Genomic DNA, 22035 nt, shown 5'->3' on the forward strand with positions numbered 1-22035 from the left:
AGAATAAATACATATTTAATGCTATGGATTATTATGGAAGTTTTATTCGAGCTGGCAGCGCTTTAATCTGGTACATTGACCGCAGCGCTTTGTTTCGCGCTAATCGCTAGACGCAGTCGCATTAGGGCGAGGCCCATATAACGAATTGACGCTGGCTGCTGATAAGATAAGGCCGTGTCGTTGGCTAGCCAGCGATAGCTGCAGCTGGGGCAGAGTGAATGTAGCTGGCAGTCATGGATCCAACGCGGAACGGTACGTGTCAACTGGTCGCAGTGTGCGTGGCACTGATTGCCTGCTGTTGCTGCCTGAGCGCAGCGCAGCTGTTGCAAGTTCCATCCAAGGATCTGAATGAGCTGGGCGCCCAGTATCTGCCCGCTGGCTTTGTGCAGCCGAACATTACGATGGCGGATGTGCAGCGTATTCTACAGCAAAAGTGCCAGAAGGCGATCGAAGAGCGGCCGGCCAGTGAGACAAATGCAACGAAACTAAGTGAGGATCTTCAGCTGGGCGCCAGCCGTTTGGGTGAGTGCTTCAGCGGGCTGGCCAATATCACCGTTGTGCTCGACGAGGTGGAGAAGGCACGGCCACGTGGCGATCTCGATGTTGTCTTCGAGAAGTACTGCCTGCGCATGCCGCAAGCTCGCGCTTGCATCGCCGAATTCAATGAGGCTCTGCTGCCCTGCCTGACGCGCGAAGAACGCCAGCACAATGCCATGGTGCACCGCATCATTGGCAAGCTGCTGGACTTTGTGTGCTACAAGAACGGCGATCAGATAGCGCTCTTCATAGCCGAACAGGGACCCGAGTGCCTGGAGCAGAACAGGGATCATGTGAGCAGCTGCTTTCAGAAGACCTTTGGCCATTATATCCCCAGCCAGCTGAACATAACGTTGACAGATCTGCCCGAGCTGGTGCTGGGGCCCCGCCAGTGTGCCGAGCTGCATGAGTTCGAGGGCTGCGTGGTGCGCCACTTGGAGACGTGTACCAACATCACGCCCAGCAACATTGTCGAGTCTATGTTTCGCTATGTGCGCAAGGAGTCCAACTGCCAGCAGGTCATCGATCGCGTGACCAGGGAGCGCAGCGAGGCTCTGGGCCTGCGATCTAGCGCAGCGACGGCTACGTCGGCGACGATCGCCTTGCTGCTGGGCTTAGCCGTAATTACTGTTTAGTTAGTATTTGGCCTAAACTAACCACAAACTGTATACATATTAGCTATAGTGTAAGAGTATCTCAAGTTCGATGCCCTGTTTTTTTTTCTGTTTTTTTTTTTTTGCTCTCTTAGTGTAGTGTGTATTTTATAATTATGTTTAATAAAGTCCACGCTGCGTATGCGCAATGTGTTCTTAAGCCGCTTAACGGCTCCGCTTTTAATGCCCGCCAGCAAGCTGAAAGTCCCAAAGTGTTAAGTTCCAAGCTGCATAAACACGAGTCTGAAATATGGACAGCAGGCAGCCAGCAGTAGCCAGCAGCAGCCAGCAGCAGCCACACTGCAGCGCTTATCGGCCAGTTAGCAGCCGGGTCAGTCGTCCGTCCACCCTGCCCTGCGTTGTTCCTTGTCCGTTGAGTTTGCTGACTGGGCCGGTGTCTTATCAGCGAGTCGCTAGCAAAACAATGAGAATGGGTCGAGGTCATAGACATGGGCAGGGATATGACAGAGGCAGCAGCAGTAGCTGCAGCAGCTGCGAACAGCTTGGGAAATTTGAAAAGGTTTAGCCAAGCGAGCCGCACTTTGGACTTTGACCAGCTCATCAGTCTGGCAGGCAAATTGATTTGGCAGCTAAGCCAAGCCCTAACTACCCGGCCCAAAGATTACCTCAAATGACGTTGTTCCGCTTCCCTTCCCACTCGTAAATCATAAAAAAATGCGTATAAATCTAAGCGAAAGCGGCAAAAAGAAAAGAAAAGAAAAGAAAAGCGCAACTGTCATCGTTTCTCCAGGCGACAAAAAGACAACTGCTGTACAGAAAAGTTCAATACTTGCGGCTGGTCGATGACATCTTTGGGTCTTGGGCATTTGGGAGCAGTCGAAGCGTGAAATGAATGGAGTTTTCCTTGGCTTAGTTCAGTTTATGGACGCCCAGTTTTACTCATTTGACTGGAACGGGAATTAAATGGTTTGGTACAGCATGAAATGAAATGAAATGTTTTGCTATTGATGAGAAATTTCTGCTTAAGTTTATTGTTGGCACAACTTTTGAGCTTTAGAATGCAATGGAATGAAACAGTTTTAAATCAGATTTTTGTGTAAAAGATAAGCTCATGGATGAACTGGAGTTGTATGAATAAATGGAATAGATGTCTTTTACTTCATTGTTTAATACAACTTTTCAGCTTGAAAATGGTAAAGGCTGGAATGGAATGGAATGTGGATTGCCACAATTAGTTAAGGTTTTTTATTTTTATTTGACTTACGATAGGCGCTTCTGCTGCTGTTGATATGCTATTTTTGTTTGGGCATATTGTTGGCATATCTTTTGAGCTTTAAATTGCAAAGTTTTGAGATGAAAATTGATATGGACTGAAATGGAACGGAATCGAATGAAGGAATTATTGGGGAGCAATTAGTTAAGATTACAATATTTGTATTTGGCTTACAATAGGTGGTCTCAAGTGGAATGAAATGAAATGGAATGGCTCAAAATATAATTATTAAAAGTCAAATAATCATTTCCTAAATCGAGTGAAATGGCGTGGAATAATATAAATTAGTTGCGATTAATTAGTTAGAATGACAGATTTTCCGCTTGCTTTATGATGGGTGCAAGCTTTGTGACTGCAGATTATTAGCGGGCGAAATGGAATGGAATTAAATGGAATTGTTAAAGTGACAAATGGCACTGCTGAAGTGAATTCAGTTTATTTAGTCATATTCTATATATTTCATTTCCCATTAGCTTAGAACTTGGAGCGTCAGCAATCAGCAATCGCAATCAGGAAAGGTTGGTGGAGCGGAAGTTGGGTGGGGCCAAGCTGCAACTGTTTCCTCAGTTGGTTAGTTAGTCAACTGTTTGGAGTCCAGCTAACAAGTCATAAATGTTGCAAACTTAATTAGGCTTGTCTGTGTCAGTTCTCAGTTCTTAGTTCTCATTTGCCAGCTCCCAGCTCACAGCTCTTAGTTCGCAGCTCTCTGTGGCCAGTTGGAGCAGCTGGCAGGGCCATTCATGTTTTCCCAATGGCCATTGGCAGTGGGTAACGGGTGCAGGCACTTTATTATTGATGTGAAAAATGCGGAAAATGAATGCGTTTCCGGTACTTTTGGCGAGTTGGCAGCTAAATTGCAGCGGCCATGAATCATTCGACTTCGACTACGACTTCAACTTCTACTTCTACTTCTACTTCAACTTCAACTCCGCACTCACCGAGCAGACAAACTTTGTACGTGCCACGCGAGCAGTTGCCAGCCAAAATTCAAGTACACTAAGGAAAAAGCTGAGAAGAAGGCAGACTGTGCCTGCTGTTAGCAGCTGCAAGGAGTGGGGTCAGAGGCTGAGTTGTCCCAAAACTTGGCTGCGCAAATAATTGCACTTCATTGGCAAAATTATTGGGTCTGCATGGCGATAGGGCAGAAGACAAGCCGAGAAGTGAGATTTAAGTGCAGCGAAAAGAAACAACATATGATTTAAATGAATAAACGAATGCCATTCTTACGGGTGTTGCCAAAATTTAATTAAATATTACACTTTGCCTGCAAAAGCAGCTGCAACTAACTCTAATTGTGCACGCATTAGAGAGACCCACACAGCCAGAGCGAGAAGAGAGAGTGTGCAGTCGAAACTGCGGACATGAAATGGGAACGGGAATGGGAATGGGAATGGGACATGCACTTCAACTGGGACTAAGCTGATGGCACCTGAGGCGTTTGCGGCGTCTGGTGTCCCACGCTTGAACGCTCATTTGCAAATGTTTGTCTACGTGTGCGGTGTGAAATGCGCGGTACGCTGGCTGCGGCACCATGTTTGCGTCTCCATGTGTGTGTGTGTGTGTGTGTGTGTGCCTGTGCCTGCCCAGACTGGGTGCGAAAATGGGGAAAGTCCCCGCCCGCTGGGAAATTTCAGCAAATGCGCGACTGGCAAATTGACAGTTTCTTAACCTACGTTTTGCGCCCAACGCCAGACGATGGCAACTATCTGTAATTGTTAGATGAAAATAACCTGATACCTACATAAGATAATGAAGCTGTATTCGATATGTTGTCAAGGCGTATATAGTCTTTAATTAAGAATCTCTATATATAAAACTGTTTGTGCTGACTGACTGACTGACTGACTGATTGGTGATCAACGGACAGCCCAAACCGTAAGAGCTGGGAAGCTGAAATTTTCACTGTAGTTACCTTATGTGATGTATGCACGTTAAGACGGGGTTTCGGGAAATTCCACCCGCAAGTGTGGAAAAATCGCGAAAAACGTTTGTATGTAACTTTTTTGTTTACCATCCGATCGGCCTCAAACTTATTTTCAAAGATCTTTGTTCAAATTCACTTGAGGGGTGTTTCACACTTTTAGGAACATCCTCCTTGGTGGAAATGGAGGTCAAAGATTTGGTGGGTGACGTTTCGCGCTCAAATTCATGTCGAAAGATCTATAAGAAAAATCATTTGAGACGTGTTTCACACTTTTCGCAGAATCTAAACTTTTTCGGGTGGAATGCGACTCAAAGATTTTTTGTGCGAAGTTTTAAGTTGTGTCCGATTTGCTTCAAACTTATTTTCAAAGCTCTACATAAGAATGCAATAAATACGTGTTTCAGCGATTTGGGAAATTCCACTCGCAACAGTGGTAAATTGGCGGAAAACGTTAGTTTACCGTCCGATCAGTTTCAAAATCATTTCAAATTTTTTTGAGAACATTGATTTTATAACATACGTGCCACGGGCAAGGCCGGGTTATACCCGCTAGTATATATATATATAACTTAATAGGACTGAATTGAAATGAACAGTTTTAAATATTTCTAATTAACTAAAGAGCTCCCAGTCTGTGTGATTGAACGAATTAAAATCTGCTTATACTGCTGCAGCATTGTGTTATCTCATATTTAGTTAAAATGGAAATTAAGTGGCATTTATGTTTTTATGGCAGATATCAAATATTTCGTATACGCTGTGCAGGCAAATAAGATAGTGGATATTAATATTGAAAAACTTATCGCATTCACTTGTGTAAGTCAATAATTGCCATGATATTCGAGTGCCTAATTATTCTAATTATAGTTATAATTTTGTTTTTTTTTTAAATTATTGTTACAAATATTATGTTTGCTGGCAAAACTATTTCTATTGTACTACTATGTATAGCATATTTTATAGCTGTAAATAGCAGTGACAACAATTGTCTGCGGCTTAAACAATAACACATCCATACACTCGCCTAGAATTGGGACACACTGAATCATTGTTATTTACTTGCCTGAATGACTGGTTCAATCAGACAGGTCAACCGAGAGCTTATTCTATATCATAAATTAAACTTAAAAACTTCTATCAAAATTCAAGGCTGGCATCTCAGTGCATACAATGGACACATCAAAGCTGTTAGTGATCAGAATCCAAACTCAATTTACGTATTTTATTGGTCAATTCAATTCATGCTTTGCGTTCTGGGTGTCCCATGTGCCACTTGCCACGACTTGCCTTTCGCCTCGATGCACGTCGCACCCTTCAACTTTGCTACATTTAGAGTGTGTGTGCGTGTGTGTGTGTGTGTGTGCTTTAGCGCTTTTGTCTGTGTTCGTGTCCGTGTGAACCGACATGCGTGCACATGTTGGTTTTACACATGAGTGTGTACATTGTGTGTGTGTGTGTGTGCTGTGCCAGAGTGCTTGTGTGTAAGCTGATGTCTCTGTGTGTGTGTGCCTGTATGTGTGTGTGTGCGGCCATATTTGGCATCCACAAAGTACGTATACTTTGGGGTCTAATTTGCGGTTGCTGGCGCAGCTCAATTTACAAGTGAGAAATTAAGATGTCGACAAAACTTTCGCCCAAACACCTCAACAGCGACGCGCACACACACACGCACCCACCCACGCGCATAGTTCTCGCTTAGTTTTTTTTTGGATAGCGCTTTTAGTGGAGCATAAAAACCGCAAAGTCTCAGCTTGCCACAAAGTCTGAGTGTTATTGCCACAGCAACCAATGCACTTTGCAACTTCTGCTGTTTCTCGTGTTGTCGTGTTGTCGAATCGCGATGAAACAGAAAAAGGCAGCGGTCAGTTTGCCATGCTCCACATACATGCACACACATACATGCACACACATATATGCCCACACACATGCTCACACATACATGGACACACACTTTCACACATTAAAATTGCATCTGCTTGTAGTTTCAAAAAACATTTAATTGCGTTAAGTTTACAATAGTATTTCAAAAGCAAAGTTGCCTCTAATGAAATGTTGCCAGGCCAACGCGCAGTCAAGAAATCCTGGAGCCAGCCACTCAATGGCAACGTGGCAACTGCAATATGAAGGTGGAGGAAGCTATCAAGTCATTACCACAATACAAGCCATTACAGCACTCCACTTTAACTGTTTACTACGTTGTGCATGAACAATTAGCCGCCATTTTTCTATAGTAATTGTACATACATACTCATAAGTGGGTTGAATGCGATACTAAATTTCCTAATTATAATTATCTTTAACAACCATGAGCTCATTTAGAGGGATCTAAATATGCTATTTCGTATTAACCGACCTTGCCCGGATTAATCTTTTTTTTCTTTAAGTTCACTTTTACACCCATTTTCCACACGTAGAACATATAGCAACATTTCATGCGTTTTCCGACCCTGCGAGTGGATTTTTCAAAATCGCTGAAACAAGTCATTTTGGTTCTCTGTTTTTTTTTAGAGCAATACGAATTCAGCAAGTTCGACGGAAATTTAATTTGTGCTCTGACAATCCTTGAGCATCCATTTTCCTTTCCAATCTAATTTCCCAAAGATCTTCGAAATGAAGCTAGAAAAACGACCCAATTTCAGTCGGAATTTTGTACAAATCCTTGCACTGTTTATTCCATGTTAGCTTTCAGCTTGCGCCATTTGGTCCAAGCGAGCTGCTCTTTATTTGATTAAAGCAGCATAATTAATCTGTTGACAGCAGTCAGACATAGCCACTGTGAGCACCACATAGTGTAGTGAAAAAATAAAACAAACAACTAATAAAACACTCGTGATGATATTAAAGTCATCCCCTTGTGGGTTGGGTGGGTTGTCTAAAAATTATGCATACTAGATACTTGACGTGCCGGGTCTGAAATGGTTTGCTGTCACATGCGGTGTATACGCAATGTCAGCAATTTTCCCACAAATTGCTAAAATTTTATACTCGAAACGCGCCACTGCTGTTATTGTTGTTGCTTAACGCTTTTTTTGTGTGTTTTGTTATTTCAATGGGTTTTTGTTCGACACAAACTTTATTAATTGCGACAGTGAAGTTTGCAGCCGCAAGCGTCCCTAATCCAATCCCAACAACCCTGAAAACTATTAAAACGCGCAATGTTTAATTTTCCCTTTTTTTTTTTTTTTAAATATACCCCGTACAGTTTAAAATGTTTATAATAGAGGATAAAAACAATTTGAGAGAGGTTGCAGTTGCCCCAAGCGTGATTTAGATTTTTCTATATTTTTCTGAAACAAACCGAGCAGATTCTAAGCAGTTTTCACTTTTTAGTTAATTAAGTTAGTTAAGTAAGTTAATTTTGCGAGAATAATATTTGCAAAATCTCAGGCAGATTAATATTTAATTTATTTTTTTATTTTTTGTTATATGTTACATTGGAACTAGTTACACAGTATTTACTCGCTTCGACTTTATTTATTAACGCTTCATTTTTTTAATATAAATTTTAGTTTTGCATATTTAATTGAATTCCTCTCACACATGAAGCTGTTGTTGTTGTTGTCTATATGTGGGCTTGTGGCTTTTTAGCCAACAGTCAACGAACTTTTCTAATTATTTGCGCGCTAAGCATAAAAGTTGACAGCTTTTAACCATGTGCTGGCAAATTTGCATAGTTTGCAGACTAACATTCAGCTGAAAAGAGTAGAATTTAAGGGCCTGCGAAGTCGGGTCGGTTGGCTAGGTCGTCGCCTGCTGAGGGTGTTTGTCTAAAATAGTTGTATGAGCGCTTTTAATCCTTATAATAAATTAAACTTATCTATCTATTATCTGGTGAGAAATATGCAGTATATGCCATTTGAATATGCCAATGAATATGTGCAAATAAATAACTAAATGCCACAAGGGCAACAGCAATAATTTTGCCATCTATTCATTGTGTACAAATTTCCTTTCAAATGTCAAGTGTCAATTAATGTGAACACAATAAAAAACATTCATTGCACAAACCAAATATTCAAAACCCAAATATGCACAACAAAAGAGATGTTAATTGCGGTAAAGTTGATGGCGTAACATTTTTGGAATCATTAGTAATCATTGAATACATTGGTAATCACATCCAATCGAAACTTTGTCCAATAAAATCTCAATTGTCGTAATTGTCAATTCTGTGACAGCTGTGAGCCGACCGAGCCCAACAACTCCACGGAACAGGCCGTGCCACCCAGTTTCTGTGGGTCTGTGGCACGTCTGCGGCAGGGCGCGGCGTTGATACTTGCAGCATTTCATTTGTTTGCATTTGACAAAAATGATATATAAAACAAGTAAAAGTGTTCTAGTCGGGAGTGCCGAATCAGAATATACCCTGAATCCATACATATACGGCCAAAGCTACTCACATAAAGCCCATTAACTTATTTCCTGTGCCTCACACTATTTGTAGGAGATGCATTCACGGCTTCCTTGGGTCTTTATGGTCAGATCTCTAAATTATTTACAGGACTTAAATATGACATTGAAAAATATGTACATACAAAGGCTCTACTAATCAATTTTGGGGGAATGGAGGAGGTATCCACAAGAGGTGTAATATTTGTAATGTGTATATACTAAACGAGAAGCTTGGTGTATTAAGCTCTAAGAATTTTCGGGTTATGCTTATAAAATCAAGTATCCGAATCTATTTTTATGGATTTTATGAAAATGAAGGGTATCTTGAAGGGATGAGATCTAGTTATACTAGATATACTAGTTTTAGCAGTTTTCGAGAACATAGAGTTCACGTCGACAAAAAGACGGGACACTCAAGATCGACTTAGTTTGTCGCCTTGATCAAGAATAAAATATAGTATATACATTAAGAGGTGCAAAATGCTTACATCTGCAACATGCATTTTCAAAGGAGCATTATACCCTTTTTAGCCATTTTCAATGGGTTCAACGTAAAGCAATGCAAACGGTGTTTGGTCTATTGAGGACCGGGTGCTCAAAATGCGATGCTTGCTGCTCGTGGGGTAGGGGCGAACGGGGTCTCGTAAATGGTCTCGGTTTTTGGCAATTGGGAACGAGGCCAAGACCGAGCTTCGTTGCATGCTCTGCATAAATTGACAAATTCGTTGTGACTTGTTGAGGATGAATTCCTTGCATGCACTTTTCTATTTCCAATTGCAGCAAGCGTGTGGCTGCCCCCACCATCGTCCTCCGGCCGCCCGCCCGCTCCATTACTCTGCCCCTATCTATGCTGGCGTTGTCAAACGTGCTGCGAGAATTTGGCAAGAAAATAAACCAATTTGGCTTTACGAACAAAAATGCGGTGGCAATTGTTATAGCATCAGTAGCAGGACGATGAAGCGGTAAAACTTTCCAATAGTTGCAATTAAATGCAACATTTTGGGGTTTTGTTTGCATTTGGTAACTTCGATATACGGCCCGAATACGGTCACCCTCCCTCTCTCTCTCCCTCTCCCTTTGTGTGTGCGTGTGTGTGTGTGTGTGGGTCTTTATGGGTCTCTACTGTGGTCTCGTTCGACGCGTTTTTCCTGATAGCTCAGCTCAAAAGGCTTAGTTTTTCAATTAGTTTGATGTGTGGCAGCCTTGTAAGTGGATGCTAAATTGTGGTTGCTTTTACTTGTTCCATCTCGTGTTGGAAAAGCATAAAGGACATTATTTTATTTAATGGGAAAGCAGGAGCTGGTGAGTCTTGTAAAAGCCAAGCCAAGCTGCTGTAGCTGCTAACGAGCGTTGATTGAATCAATGTTTTCAAATATGTCTAGCTTATCGACAATATCAGCTCTTTAAGGCAACCGTACGAGCACTTCAATTATAACATAAAGGCGTATTGTGAGAGCTTTGTCGAATTTTCCTCATCTGATAAAAAAGCTTTGAATTTGAAGCAGAGTTTTTATTTTCTATTTTGTTTCTTTAATAAACCATTTTTTTCCAACTTATTCGCATATAAATGAATATCAAATCTTTATACACACATGCAAACATGGAAATTTAAAAATCATCGGAAATCATGACCTTTTATTTACTATTTCATTTGCGTTTTTGTTGCTTAAGAGAAGAGCTCTGGAAAATAAGTACATAAAAAAAAGAAATATCAAATAGCTATTCAATATTTTATACGAAAATCTTTATGTCCGGCTATATTGAATATTTTATAAATATTATATACACAGAGAGCACAATTTTATACTCTGCAATTCAACGCATATCTAAAATGTGTGATAAGAGTTCTACAGTTATTTATTTTAATTTTGGCAACATTTTCGCTGTCTGAAACATCAAGACGTTGACTCTACAAACGGATGAGTGTTTCAGCACGCGGCAAATTAATACGTTAAATTCGTAAGTCAACTGCCAAGCCCAGCTGGATAAATGCTTACTAACCACTGTAGCCGCAAGCAGCAGTTGTTACCTGATGCAGCACCACTCGCACCTGTTTAAATCAAAAATCAAACTGCACTTGGGATAAGAATTGCGTCTTCCTCCTACTCGGAGGGTTCCTTTGTGCTCAGTTGCAGTTTTGCTTGACTTGTCTTATTTTAATTGCTTTTCACTGTACCTGCGGTCGAGTGGCTGTCACATTGTCTCACCTCGCCACACCTCATGGAAGCACTCACAGCTCCTGAATGGCATTATCAGGCGAAATGATTTTTGCAGCTTGAAACCCGTTTCTTTCTTCTTCTTTTTTTTTGAGTACACTGCAAACAGTTTTCCAATTGAGTTTCGACCTTTGGCGAGTGGAGCAGGATGTTAAATGAAAAGTATTTTACTCTGACCACATAGTACTATTTAATTTACTTACACACATAGGTTTTTTAATAAGGAAAATGCATTTGTGCTGCACACTCGTCCTCAGAAGTGCGCCACTTGTTGGGAACTCAGCTGCTATACGATTCCACAGCTGTCTGTCCTCTCTGTTTTTCTGTCTGTCTGCCCTGTCTGTCTGTCTGTTTCTCTGTCTGTGCTGTGCTTCACTCTGGGATTTGGTAAAAAGCTTGAAAAGGAATAACTCACTGAAATACACGTTGCCCAAGTGCAGCGTTGACACCTAAGCAGCTGGGCAAAGAAACCAGGCAAATACTTTAAAGCCATAGAAAGAGACAGCGACAACAAGTAAGAATGTTGCAGTCGAGTGTAGCCGACTGCGTAATACTCTAGCACGCCCATTTTACTAAGAGATAGTTTTGTATCGATCTTTAGAGGGGTCTTGATTCCAAATTTGGTCAAGCTAGCTCTTGAACTACGGAAGATGTAGATTTTACTTATTTGACACGCCCTCAGCGCGCATATATATTTATATTCTGAAAACTGTGTTTAAGTAATAAGACAAGTTGGAAGTCCAGGCAATATGGTCTTTTCACTTTATGCATAAGTATGAAAATGGGCGCCAAGAACTTTTTACCGTATCTTTTCAAGTGTGTGCTTGCGTGTGTGTGTGTGCCCACTCGTGTGTCTCACTCGAGGGGGCGTGGCTACGACATGGCTGCTGGCATTTAGCAGTTGTTGAAGCCTGGCTACACTTGGCTTCACTTTGTGCTGCTGTAGCTGAGCTGCCTTTTTGAATTGCTTTTAGTTAAATTATGCGCCAGTTCGGTGAGAGAAATGCTTGCCACACACACACACACACACACACACACACACACACTCTCATGCACAGGCAGACCTGACTTTTGTCTGACAGCAAATGATTTAAATATTTGTCAAGTAGATGGCCAGGTAGCTAGCTGGTAAGTAGGCTAACAGAGAGCAGATGCCTTGCTGCAGCTGCAAATGTTGCGCATACGCCACATACGCCGCATACTGTCGACCCGCCAACGCCAATTATCAACATAATCGTTGGCAGATGCAGTTTGCAGACAACACGAAAGCAACACCTCAATGAAACAACAACAACAACAGGAACAAACAACAAAGAACAAAAAAGCACTACAAAAAATGTGCGGTAATTAGTTTATAGCCGGCAGTTAGGCAAAACACGGAAAAATAGCACCGCGACATGACATGCAGCACCAGCACCAGCAGCCCCAGCAGCAACAGCAACAATAGCAGCAGGATTCAAAAAAACAAAACCACCCACAACAACAAGAACAAGCAACAACAAAACAGACAACGTAACAAAATTAGCTTTTTGGCGTACAAGCATAACACCAAAAGTTGACTGAATTTGGCGCTAAAGCAAATGAAACTCGTGTAATTGTTGGCCCCCAAGGACCAGGTCGGGCCATCAATGCGGAGTTGTTGCCCCAACAACACCCCGCGGACACGCTGCACAATGTTGACCCACAAAACTGGGGCAACCAAATGCTGCGGCTTTTGCCATAGCTCCACTGTCGATAGCTCAAACTCTAAAACAGGCAACTCAACAGAAAACAACATTTTGTTCTGTTTTCATATGTTTTTTAGAAAAAGAGTCCCAGCGCGGAGTATGCAACACATTAAAATGTTAATGGGTTCAAAATCGTCACAATACAGAAAATGTTTCTAAATTGAACATTTATTTTTAATGTAAAAAAGATAAATTTTTTGATATACAGATAATAAGAATATTTTAATTGTTATAAAACTTTCCTCGCTCCCTTCAAAGGATTTAAGGATTTTATCTTTTTTTGCTTGAATAACTTCCCAATGCGCGGCAAGTATAGTTTATACAGCGTATTTATAACTAAATCGAATGCATGTGGTGGAACTGGGTACAGGGTGTCTTCTAGTCAGCCAAACTCTCCAGAGCAGGCCCACGTGTTTTGTGTACATATTGATTGATGCACCCAATACGCACGTTTGTTTTTTCAGTATCGGTCTATTAGAAAAAGCTCAATGAATCTTGCTTAATTTCATATTCTCTACTTTAGCTGTTGGAATCTGCAGCTATCGTCTTGAGTTTTCATCAATTAAGAGCAGGCTCTTATTTATTTGATATATCTCATTCTGTTCTCAAAAATGTAATTTTATTGAATTTGTTGTTGTTTTGTTGAAATACTAATTTGTTTGACGAAATACTAATTTGATGATTTTGCTTGAAAATGTTGAATGAATAAATATAAATTGTGTCCAGAGTCGCGAATCTTGAATGGCATTAATTCGTACATGAAGGCTCAGTTCTTACCCTTCTTCTCTTTCTTTTCGCTGGGGCTGACCAAATTTTTGCGCACCATTTCCTTGTGGAGCAGCGTGCCGATGTGGCAAGGATTCAGAGCAATTATCACACCCGCCTCTTTGAGGGCCTTCAGCTTTTCGGAAGCAGTACCCTTGCCGCCGGATATGATGGCACCCGCATGACCCATGCGACGTCCCGGTGGAGCCGTCATGCCCGCTATGAAGGCCACCACTGGCTTCGCATCACAGCCGGCGTTGTGCTTCTTGAGATACTCAGCTGCGTCCTCCTCAGCGGTGCCGCCAATTTCGCCAATCAGAACAATGGCTTTTGTGTCCTTGTCGGGCAGGAAGACTTTTAAAGCATCAATGAAATTTGTGCCATTAAAGGGATCACCGCCGACGCCGATGCATAGGGTCTGGCCCAAGCCAACGAGCGTAGTTTGATGCACTGCCTCATAGGTGAGGGTGCCGGAACGGGATACGATGCCCACAAGTCCGCGCTTGTGTATGTGGCCAGGCATGATGCCGATCTTGCACTGCTCCGGCGATATAATTCCCGGACAGTTGGGGCCCAATAGACGTGATTTCTCCTGGCAATTGAGCATCTCTAAAATGCGCACCATGTCCACTTGCGGAACGCCCTCTGTGATGGCCACAATAAGACCAATCTCATTCTCGATGGCAGCGCAAATGCCCTCGGCCGCGGTGGCTGGCGGAATAAAGATGACTGTTGCGTCCGGCTTTAGTTCTTTGACTGCCTCCTTAACGTCCTTGAACACTGGCTTCTCCAGATGTGTTGTGCCGCCCTTTTTGGGCGATACACCGCCAACAATCTGAGTGCCATACTTCTTTGATTCCTCGGAGTGGAAGGTGGCCTGCTTGCCAGTAAAGCCCTGCACCATTACCTTCGTGTCCTTATTGACCTTCAGATTGCAAATGGTCTTTGAGTAGTCCGCCTTGCAGCGGATCAGCTGGCGAGAAAAGACCCCCATGCGCTTGGCCGTCAGGCAGCATCGAGTCCAGTTGCAAAAGGACATTTTTATAATTTCAATGTCTTACTGTATATTTTGTTTTCAGATTTTGTTCCGAGCTATCGAAATGTGTGTATTCTTTTGAATGAGCTGCTAAACTAACTTGCCCGAGCTTGACATTTCTAGCTCAATATTCCAAAGCCCACTTTGTGACTTCTCACAATACCCGTTGTTTAACAAGTCCACTTAATAAAAGTCTAAAATACCATACTCCTTACCCACTTTCAATTGTAGAAGATAGATAATGCTTTAAGTGTGCAAATTGACTTAAAATTTAAAAAAAAATACAATTTCTGAAGAAAACCCGCTTCTCTAAAGATCCTACAGAGTTCCTTTGACTCTGTGTGTTCCTGCCTTGTGTCTTTTTGCATATACGTATATGAGTATATTTGAATGTGATTAGGTGTGTGGTGTGTGCACGTTTATGTGTGTGTGTGTGTGTGTGGAGCATGCATAACTTAGTGCTGAGACGTCAGAATAAATCATTCGCCAAGGTTCAGTGGTTATCCTGCTGGCCGAGATGCAGTTGCAGTTGCCGTTGCCGTTGTCGTTGCCGTTGCAGTTGCACTAAATGACTTCATCGCACACAAATAAAATATCAATAATGTCAAAAGTGTAATAAATCATCGGCTTGTTGTTTGTGGATTTGAGTCGAGGCTCGTGCACAGTGGCCGCACCCAGGCCGACTCATCTTCTGGCGTGGACCTGGACCGCCTCCCGTGCATTCATTGACTGGCGCTGGGAGGCCAACTGTATTTGGCCAGGGTGGGGGCAGCTCTGGCGGTTTTCATTTGACGCGAACGCCTGCCGTGAAATGGAAAATGCAAATTTTTTATGTGCCCCGCACAAAAGTATGCAAAACTGACCCAACAAGCCAAAAACCCAAACCGAAAACGCAATGCGCCAAGCAACGCGCCCCCCTACCGCGGCTCCAGCATGCCAGTTACCCCATCTGTGGCTTCATGGTGCCCGCTAGGAATGCGGCTCTTATTTCTTAATCTTTTACACACTTTTTTTTGTAGGATGCCCAAGTATTTTGTGATTAACTCTTGCCTCATCAGAGGAGATTTCTCGACTCATTCACGGGCTTTTTTTTTTGGCTTCTGTTTGCGTTATTTCTCGCTTTAATTTATTGCAAAGTAAGGGAAGCTTTTAACCATTTAATTAATATTTTTTTTTTAATTGTAAGCATCTCGGTCGATGTGAAATGGAGAGGCCAAATTTATGTTGCACAAGCATATTTCCTATAATAATTAAAATATAGTAAATACAAGAATATACAGCTAATTAGGGTTCCGAAAGAGCTTTAATGTATTCAGCACAGTTTTGAAACTAAATGCAAAGTGTTTATTCTGCATTTTGTTGAGAAGAAAAATATTTAACTTGATGCAATATGAAATTATCATATATCGAATTATGTCAGCTCAATTGGAATGCCTGTGGAAACAGACGCCTACAGCTATAATTTCTGTTTATATTTTGTCTGCGTACACCTAATCTACTTCAAATTATTCCTATTATTATTAAATTATTTTATGCATGGATTTTCATATAGAGGAGCAATTGGATTTTCCATTGGGTCAATACTTTGTGCCCATTCACCCTCCGGCTGCGCTCCATTTGTTATGCATTTCGTTTCGATGAGTTTTTCGGTTTCATTTTTGATTGCAAATACCGTAATAAGCGTTGTTGTTGCTTTTCTTGTTGTAACATTCGCGTAAATTTGTCTATGTGCATAAAGTAGATGGCATACACTATATCCATATACCATATCCATGCCATACACAATCATAGATTAGAGGTGGACTTGTGTTCAATTTATTCAAATTAAATCCAAAGTAAATTAACTTAAATTCCAATTTGCAAGAACGCCTAAATTCAAAACTCTGAAAATATTCAAGTCTATCTAAAGTCTATCTAAACGTGTTGAGTTTGATATCCGAGTTGTAATCAAGCCTGCGAACCGATTTTGAAGCGAACCAGCTCCAACTGAAAAAACGAACCTTGAACCACAAAATAGGCTAACCGAATCATATATGTATTTATCTAAAATGGGTTTATTTCGATAGTACCATTTGTGCGTAAATAACTCAGACTCTAATTTAGCCCGGATCTTCTACCCACTTCCTAGGTCTACGGACTATAAAATTCACGAACCGAACCGCAAGGCAGGAAGCTGGTGCGAACCGTGATCCGAACCAGTGGCAACTTTTTGCTAATCGGCCTGGGAGACAGGCATCTAATAGGCCCATCTCTAATGCTAAATAATGGAACTGTGGTTGTTGTTGCTGCTGGCATTGCCCATTAGCCATTGGCCGATGACAATTGGCATTTATAAATTTTGTTTTCAATTTTGGCGCCTGGCTAAGTTGCCAAACGAGCAGCTCGCACAATGATTGTTGATTTTAATTTATTATTGTTTATTGATAAAATGTACGCAGAAATTTGCATAAATCGATGAACAATGGCACAAACAGAGCCCGGCCAGCAGCCGCAGAGAATGCAAATGCGAATGCCATGCGCCAATTTAGATATTTATTGCATTTTGGGCAACGGAGGCGCTGCACGGGATCACAGGCATTTCCGCTCCAAAACGGTAATGTCAAATGCAACTGGTTCCAACTTTTGGTGGCGCCTCTGCTCCTGTTGCCACTGCCACTGCCAGAGCGGCTGACTCTGTGTGTGTCGCTGTTTGTGCTTTTGCTTTCAATTTCCGCACAGCATTTTACCCAATTAACTAGATTTTGCTTTTGTTTGTTTTGATGCCAGTCCCGCAGCACGTCCAGAAGAGGGGCGTGGCGGGTAGAGGGGCGTGCGTCGGGTGTCTGGGCTGGGCGTTGACACAACAATGGTCAAAAGGGATAGCTGTTGTTGCCTTGCCTGTCGAATGGAAGCATCCATTTTCTAGTTGGCATTTAGCGCAAATCGTGTGGTTGCTGTAGCCCAAAATGTGCAGAGCCGAGGGCTGAACTGGGCGATTATGGTTATTGTAACTGGCGCAAACCATGGGCTATGCGTATAGATAAATGGTCTTAAATCTGCGCTTGGCAAGGATCATGTAAAGGGCGTGATTGGCGTTTTATGACTTTAGCTACCTGTTTGCCAAACGACATCAGCTGAAATTGACGCGGAATATTAATATATTAATATTTGATTCTACGTCGAGCATAAACTCAAACTCAAGACGTCAACTCAAACCCAACTTCAGACTATGCTTATCCCATTGTAAGATGGCATCGCTTCCACAGTGCAGTTGCTCCATTGTGACGCCTTCTTTGTGCTTTTGCCCGTTTAAATGCATTCTGGCTGATGGTGTTTCAGCGATACGGATACAATTTAAACTTCTGTAAGAGTATTCGCAGAATGTACTCTGCCTCTGCGAACTGTGCCACCTTGCCCTGCCTCGTCCTAGCGTTCGATGGCACCAAAACTTTTGTTTATCTCTTAACAGTGTCGCTAAGCACCGAATGCCAAGCCCAGTCCCAGCCTCAGTCCCAATCCAAACGATGTTCCAGCGGCATCCACTTGCCCCGCTCCCATGTTCAAGTCCAAACAAATGGCCGACACCAAACTGCTTTTTCCCGATATCCGTTTGGGATTTGTTTTGGTCTAAGGGAAACTTGGACGCCAGCTCCGTTTCATAAAAATATGTATGTGGTTGCCTTCTCGCCCCTTATATAGAGACTTTCATACACACATGCCCATATACAGGTATTGCTGCTCTGAGCACACAAAGAGCTCAGCCGCACACCTTGCCTTCGGAAACACTGCAGCATATTCCATGGCTGTGCTACATATGTATATATCTATATCTATATCTATATCTATATCTATATCTATATCTATATCTATATCTATATCTATATCTATATCTATATCTATATCTATATCTATATCTATATCTATATCTATATCTATATCTATATCTATATCTATATCTATATCTATATCTATATCTATATCTATATCTATATCTATATCTATATCTATATCTATATCTATATCTATATCTATATCTATATCTATATCTATATCTATATCTATATCTATATCTATATCTATATCTATATCTATATCTATATCTATATCTATATCTATATCTATATCTATATCTATATCTATATCTATATCTATATCTATATCTATATCTATATCTATATCTATATCTATATCTATATCTATATCTATATCTATATCTATATCTATATCTATATCTATATCTATATCTATACCTATATCTATACGACTTTTCCTTTTTGCAACGACTGTTACTCTGCTTCATTTATTTATGGACTTTTCCGTTATACCTGTTTTAAATTTTTCTGTGTTTTGTGGTTTCCGTTTTGTGCTTTTCACTCCATTGTGCCCCAGGGTGTCTTGCCTTTCGGGCTGCTTGCTTTTTGTGTGTGTGTGTGCCCCGCTGCTTATGCATAATTCTTTTATCTCGTCCACGCCGCTCGCTCCAGCTGGCGTTGGGGGCATTTCCCGTTTCTCCGTTTGCCATTGTGCCGTTTCTCTGTTTCTGAGGACACCGCAGTTCACTCCTTTTTGCTATTGATGGCTTGTTTACATTGCGCCGCGCGCAACTCCCAGGCCATTTGTCTATAATTGACTAATCGACGGCAGGAGCAGAACGTGGCAGACCTCGCACTCGCTCTCGTCCTGGCAGCGGCAACTGTGAATGGCGACTGGTAAATGAGCAAAAAAAGGAGCAAAACGGAGCGAAAACTGTGTCACTGCCTGTACCGGCAAAAGGGAAATGTGGCTTTAACCCTGCTCTGTTAAGAGCAGATCTTTAAATGCACTAAACAGGCAAATGCCTGGCCACAAGTGCCACCGGCTGAACGAGGGTCCGCTGCCTATCCAATCCTGCGAGCATAAAGGCAGCCGAAACGAATTGAATTACCGCTGAATTCCGTTCTCAATTAAGCATATAGCTTCAACTATGCGTGTGTGCTACGTGTGTGTGTAGTTGCGTATGTGTGCCTGGCATATGGATGCACACCAGGCATGTGGCTATACTTTAAGCTTGAGCTGGCAAACACAGCAGCCAATTGAGGGCTGCCAAAACGAGAAGCAAATATTGGCAGCAAGGATTAGAACTGGAGAATTGAAGATGCGAAGGAATGCAGGGGCAGAGCGATGGCATCCGGTCTCCTGCCTTCTCCTTCTCTCCGTGCGGCTAATTAGATTGTGGGCAATAATATTGTATGACTGTGTCGGGTTAGCCAGTTAGATGATGCAGGTTGGCAGTGGGGGTGCGACTGCAATCCAGCAACGATTGAGACCGCGACTTGCATATACATTGCCTGTTACACACACACACTCACACACATACACTGACGCACACCCACACATTCGCACAGCCACACAAATACATGTCCTTGGGCGTCCACACTTCCATGCAATTAGCATTTCCTGTTTGGTCTCACACACACACTCACTCACACTCACACTCACACAAACATATTTACAATTACATTCTAAAGCGCATAACACGCAGCCCAAAATCATATGCATATGCGAGTGAGTGCGCGCGTGTGTGTGTGTGTGTGTGTGTGTGTGTGTGTGTGTTTGTACGTATGCTGTGTGTGCGCCATAATTATAAACTGGTGATATCCTTACGTCCGATATGCGAATATCTGACAGCTGGCTTACTACCTATGCAACACTTTGGAATATGAGTATGAAAATAAATCTCTGTTTATAAAACAATTTGTCCTGACAGACTGACTGACTAGTGATCAAGGCACATTCCAAGCCGAAAGCTCAAAATTTTTACTGTAGTTAAGTTTTTACTGTAGTCTCACTGACTCAAGTAATGTTTAGAAAGCATGCTGCATTTTTAAGCTAATAAAGATTATCTCTGTTCTTTCAGTGATGTGTTTATATAAAAGTTCGTGTCCCGCCTGCTGATTTACAGGTAAGTACGTAATTACGGCGGCATGAACTATGGAGGAGATACCGGCTATCGTTATGGCGGAGGCAGTTGAAAAAACTGGTATGTATTATAAACAAAACTATGTCATATTATATTTAGAACAAATAAGAACAATTACAATCGTATGTATGCATGTTGGTTTGTATGAATGTATTAATATATGTGTGTATGTTTACCTGAGCAACAAATGAAGAAGAATCGTATTTATAAATATTGCTCTTCTACGCGACTCTCACTAATTTAAATAAGCAAGCAAGCTGCCTTTTTAAACTAATAAACAATACCTCTGATTTTCTGTTCTTTCAGTGTTGTGTATATTTAAAAGTTCTCATCCCCCTATTGAAAGACGGCGATAAATAATGTGTTTGTGTGGATTTACAGGTGAGTAAGTTATTTTGAATATATATTTATCTCTATATATAACTGTTTGGTTTGAATGATTGACTAACTAACTGACTGACTGAATGGGCGAAGTTTTAAGTTTTTCTCCGATTTCCTTCAAAAATATTTTCAAAGCTCTACATAAATACTTATCACCAATATTGAAAATTCCACCCGCAACTGTGGAAATTTAATAGAAATTTTGCATGTTTTTTGTTTACCAACTCACTTCCAAAGTTCTTTGTGAGATATAATGTTATACCTTTTCAGCAAAGTTGAATGCGTTGAATAATAATTTATAAAATAATGATAGTGGATTCACTCTCAATCCCCTATTCGTTACGTTTTGTATTTAAAGCAATGCATCATAAATTAACACTCACACACGTGCGTTCAGAATAGATATGAATATATGTGTACATATGTTTTAAACCTGTAACACAGTCCCAACCGCAATAGGTTCTATTCGCATCAACCGACAAATCAACCAAATGACCAAATGCATGGATTTCATGTGGTTCTAGTTTATAACGCCAAAAGCCAAATGCTTGAAAACAAAACTACGCTAATACCACTATGTGATCCCAGCGGGAAACATTTCGCTGGCTTTGTGGTTGAACACCTGAAATGAAAACACATTTTTGAGTAGCTAGGCAGGCTTTTGCATACCTTAATTTAAAACGATCCAAAAGTATGCCTTCGACATTTTGGCGGAATTAAGATATTGGGTAATTCAGTTAAATTTAATTCATATATGATTTTATAATGTATATTTCCTGACTTCTAATTTAATGATGATCGCTCAAATCCGATTTTTCTCAGCCTTTTAAGAGTATCTTCACTTATTGCTTTTTAAAAGCAGACAAAATTGTGGCGCAAATTCGTTGAAAAAACTTTTTATAGCTTCGTGCATTAAAAAGTGGAACCCTCGAAGAACTCGAACAAATTCCCGCTGGGTAATTGACTTAATTAAAATGACTCTCTATACACATACACACACAAACACACAGACACACACTTGGCAACTGCATCGTAATTGCACATTTTAATTTTGCATGCTTTTTAAGCCGAAGCGCTTAATTTCAGGATTTATGTGCATGCATTATAAATATGCTGCTCGGCGATCCTATAGTAGATTTTAATTAGTTTGCCAGTATTTGCATTGTCGGCCCCATACAATTTAAGCCAAACTTGCGCTCTAAATTGTCTGATTAATTATTTATAAGTCCTTC

The 22035-nt window shown here is 41.3% G+C and overlaps 2 protein-coding genes across 2 annotated transcripts; one reads left to right on the top strand and one right to left on the bottom strand.

The window, feature by feature from the left end:
• The first annotated feature begins 211 nt into the window (after nucleotides 1-211).
• LOC135428446 (27 kDa glycoprotein) lies at nucleotides 212-1359 on the top strand. The gene has a single exon (XM_064682438.1). The coding sequence runs from the start codon at nucleotides 234-236 to the stop codon at nucleotides 1170-1172; it is 939 nt and encodes a 312-aa protein (XP_064538508.1). The 5' UTR covers nucleotides 212-233; the 3' UTR covers nucleotides 1173-1359.
• Nucleotides 1360-12833: 11474 nt separating this feature from the next.
• Nucleotides 12834-14580, bottom strand: Scsalpha2 (Succinyl-coenzyme A synthetase alpha subunit 2). Its single transcript, XM_064682524.1, has one exon. It carries the CDS (start codon nucleotides 14485-14487, stop codon nucleotides 13450-13452), a length of 1038 nt encoding a protein of 345 aa, XP_064538594.1. The 5' UTR covers nucleotides 14488-14580; the 3' UTR covers nucleotides 12834-13449.
• Nucleotides 14581-22035: the final 7455 nt, after the last annotated feature.

The sequence above is a fragment of the Drosophila montana genome, unplaced genomic scaffold (genome assembly GCF_035044405.1).
Source record: "Drosophila montana isolate Dmon_TW-CO22-7 unplaced genomic scaffold, ASM3504440v1 contig_2481_1, whole genome shotgun sequence".
Classification (NCBI taxonomy): domain Eukaryota; kingdom Metazoa; phylum Arthropoda; class Insecta; order Diptera; family Drosophilidae; genus Drosophila; species Drosophila montana.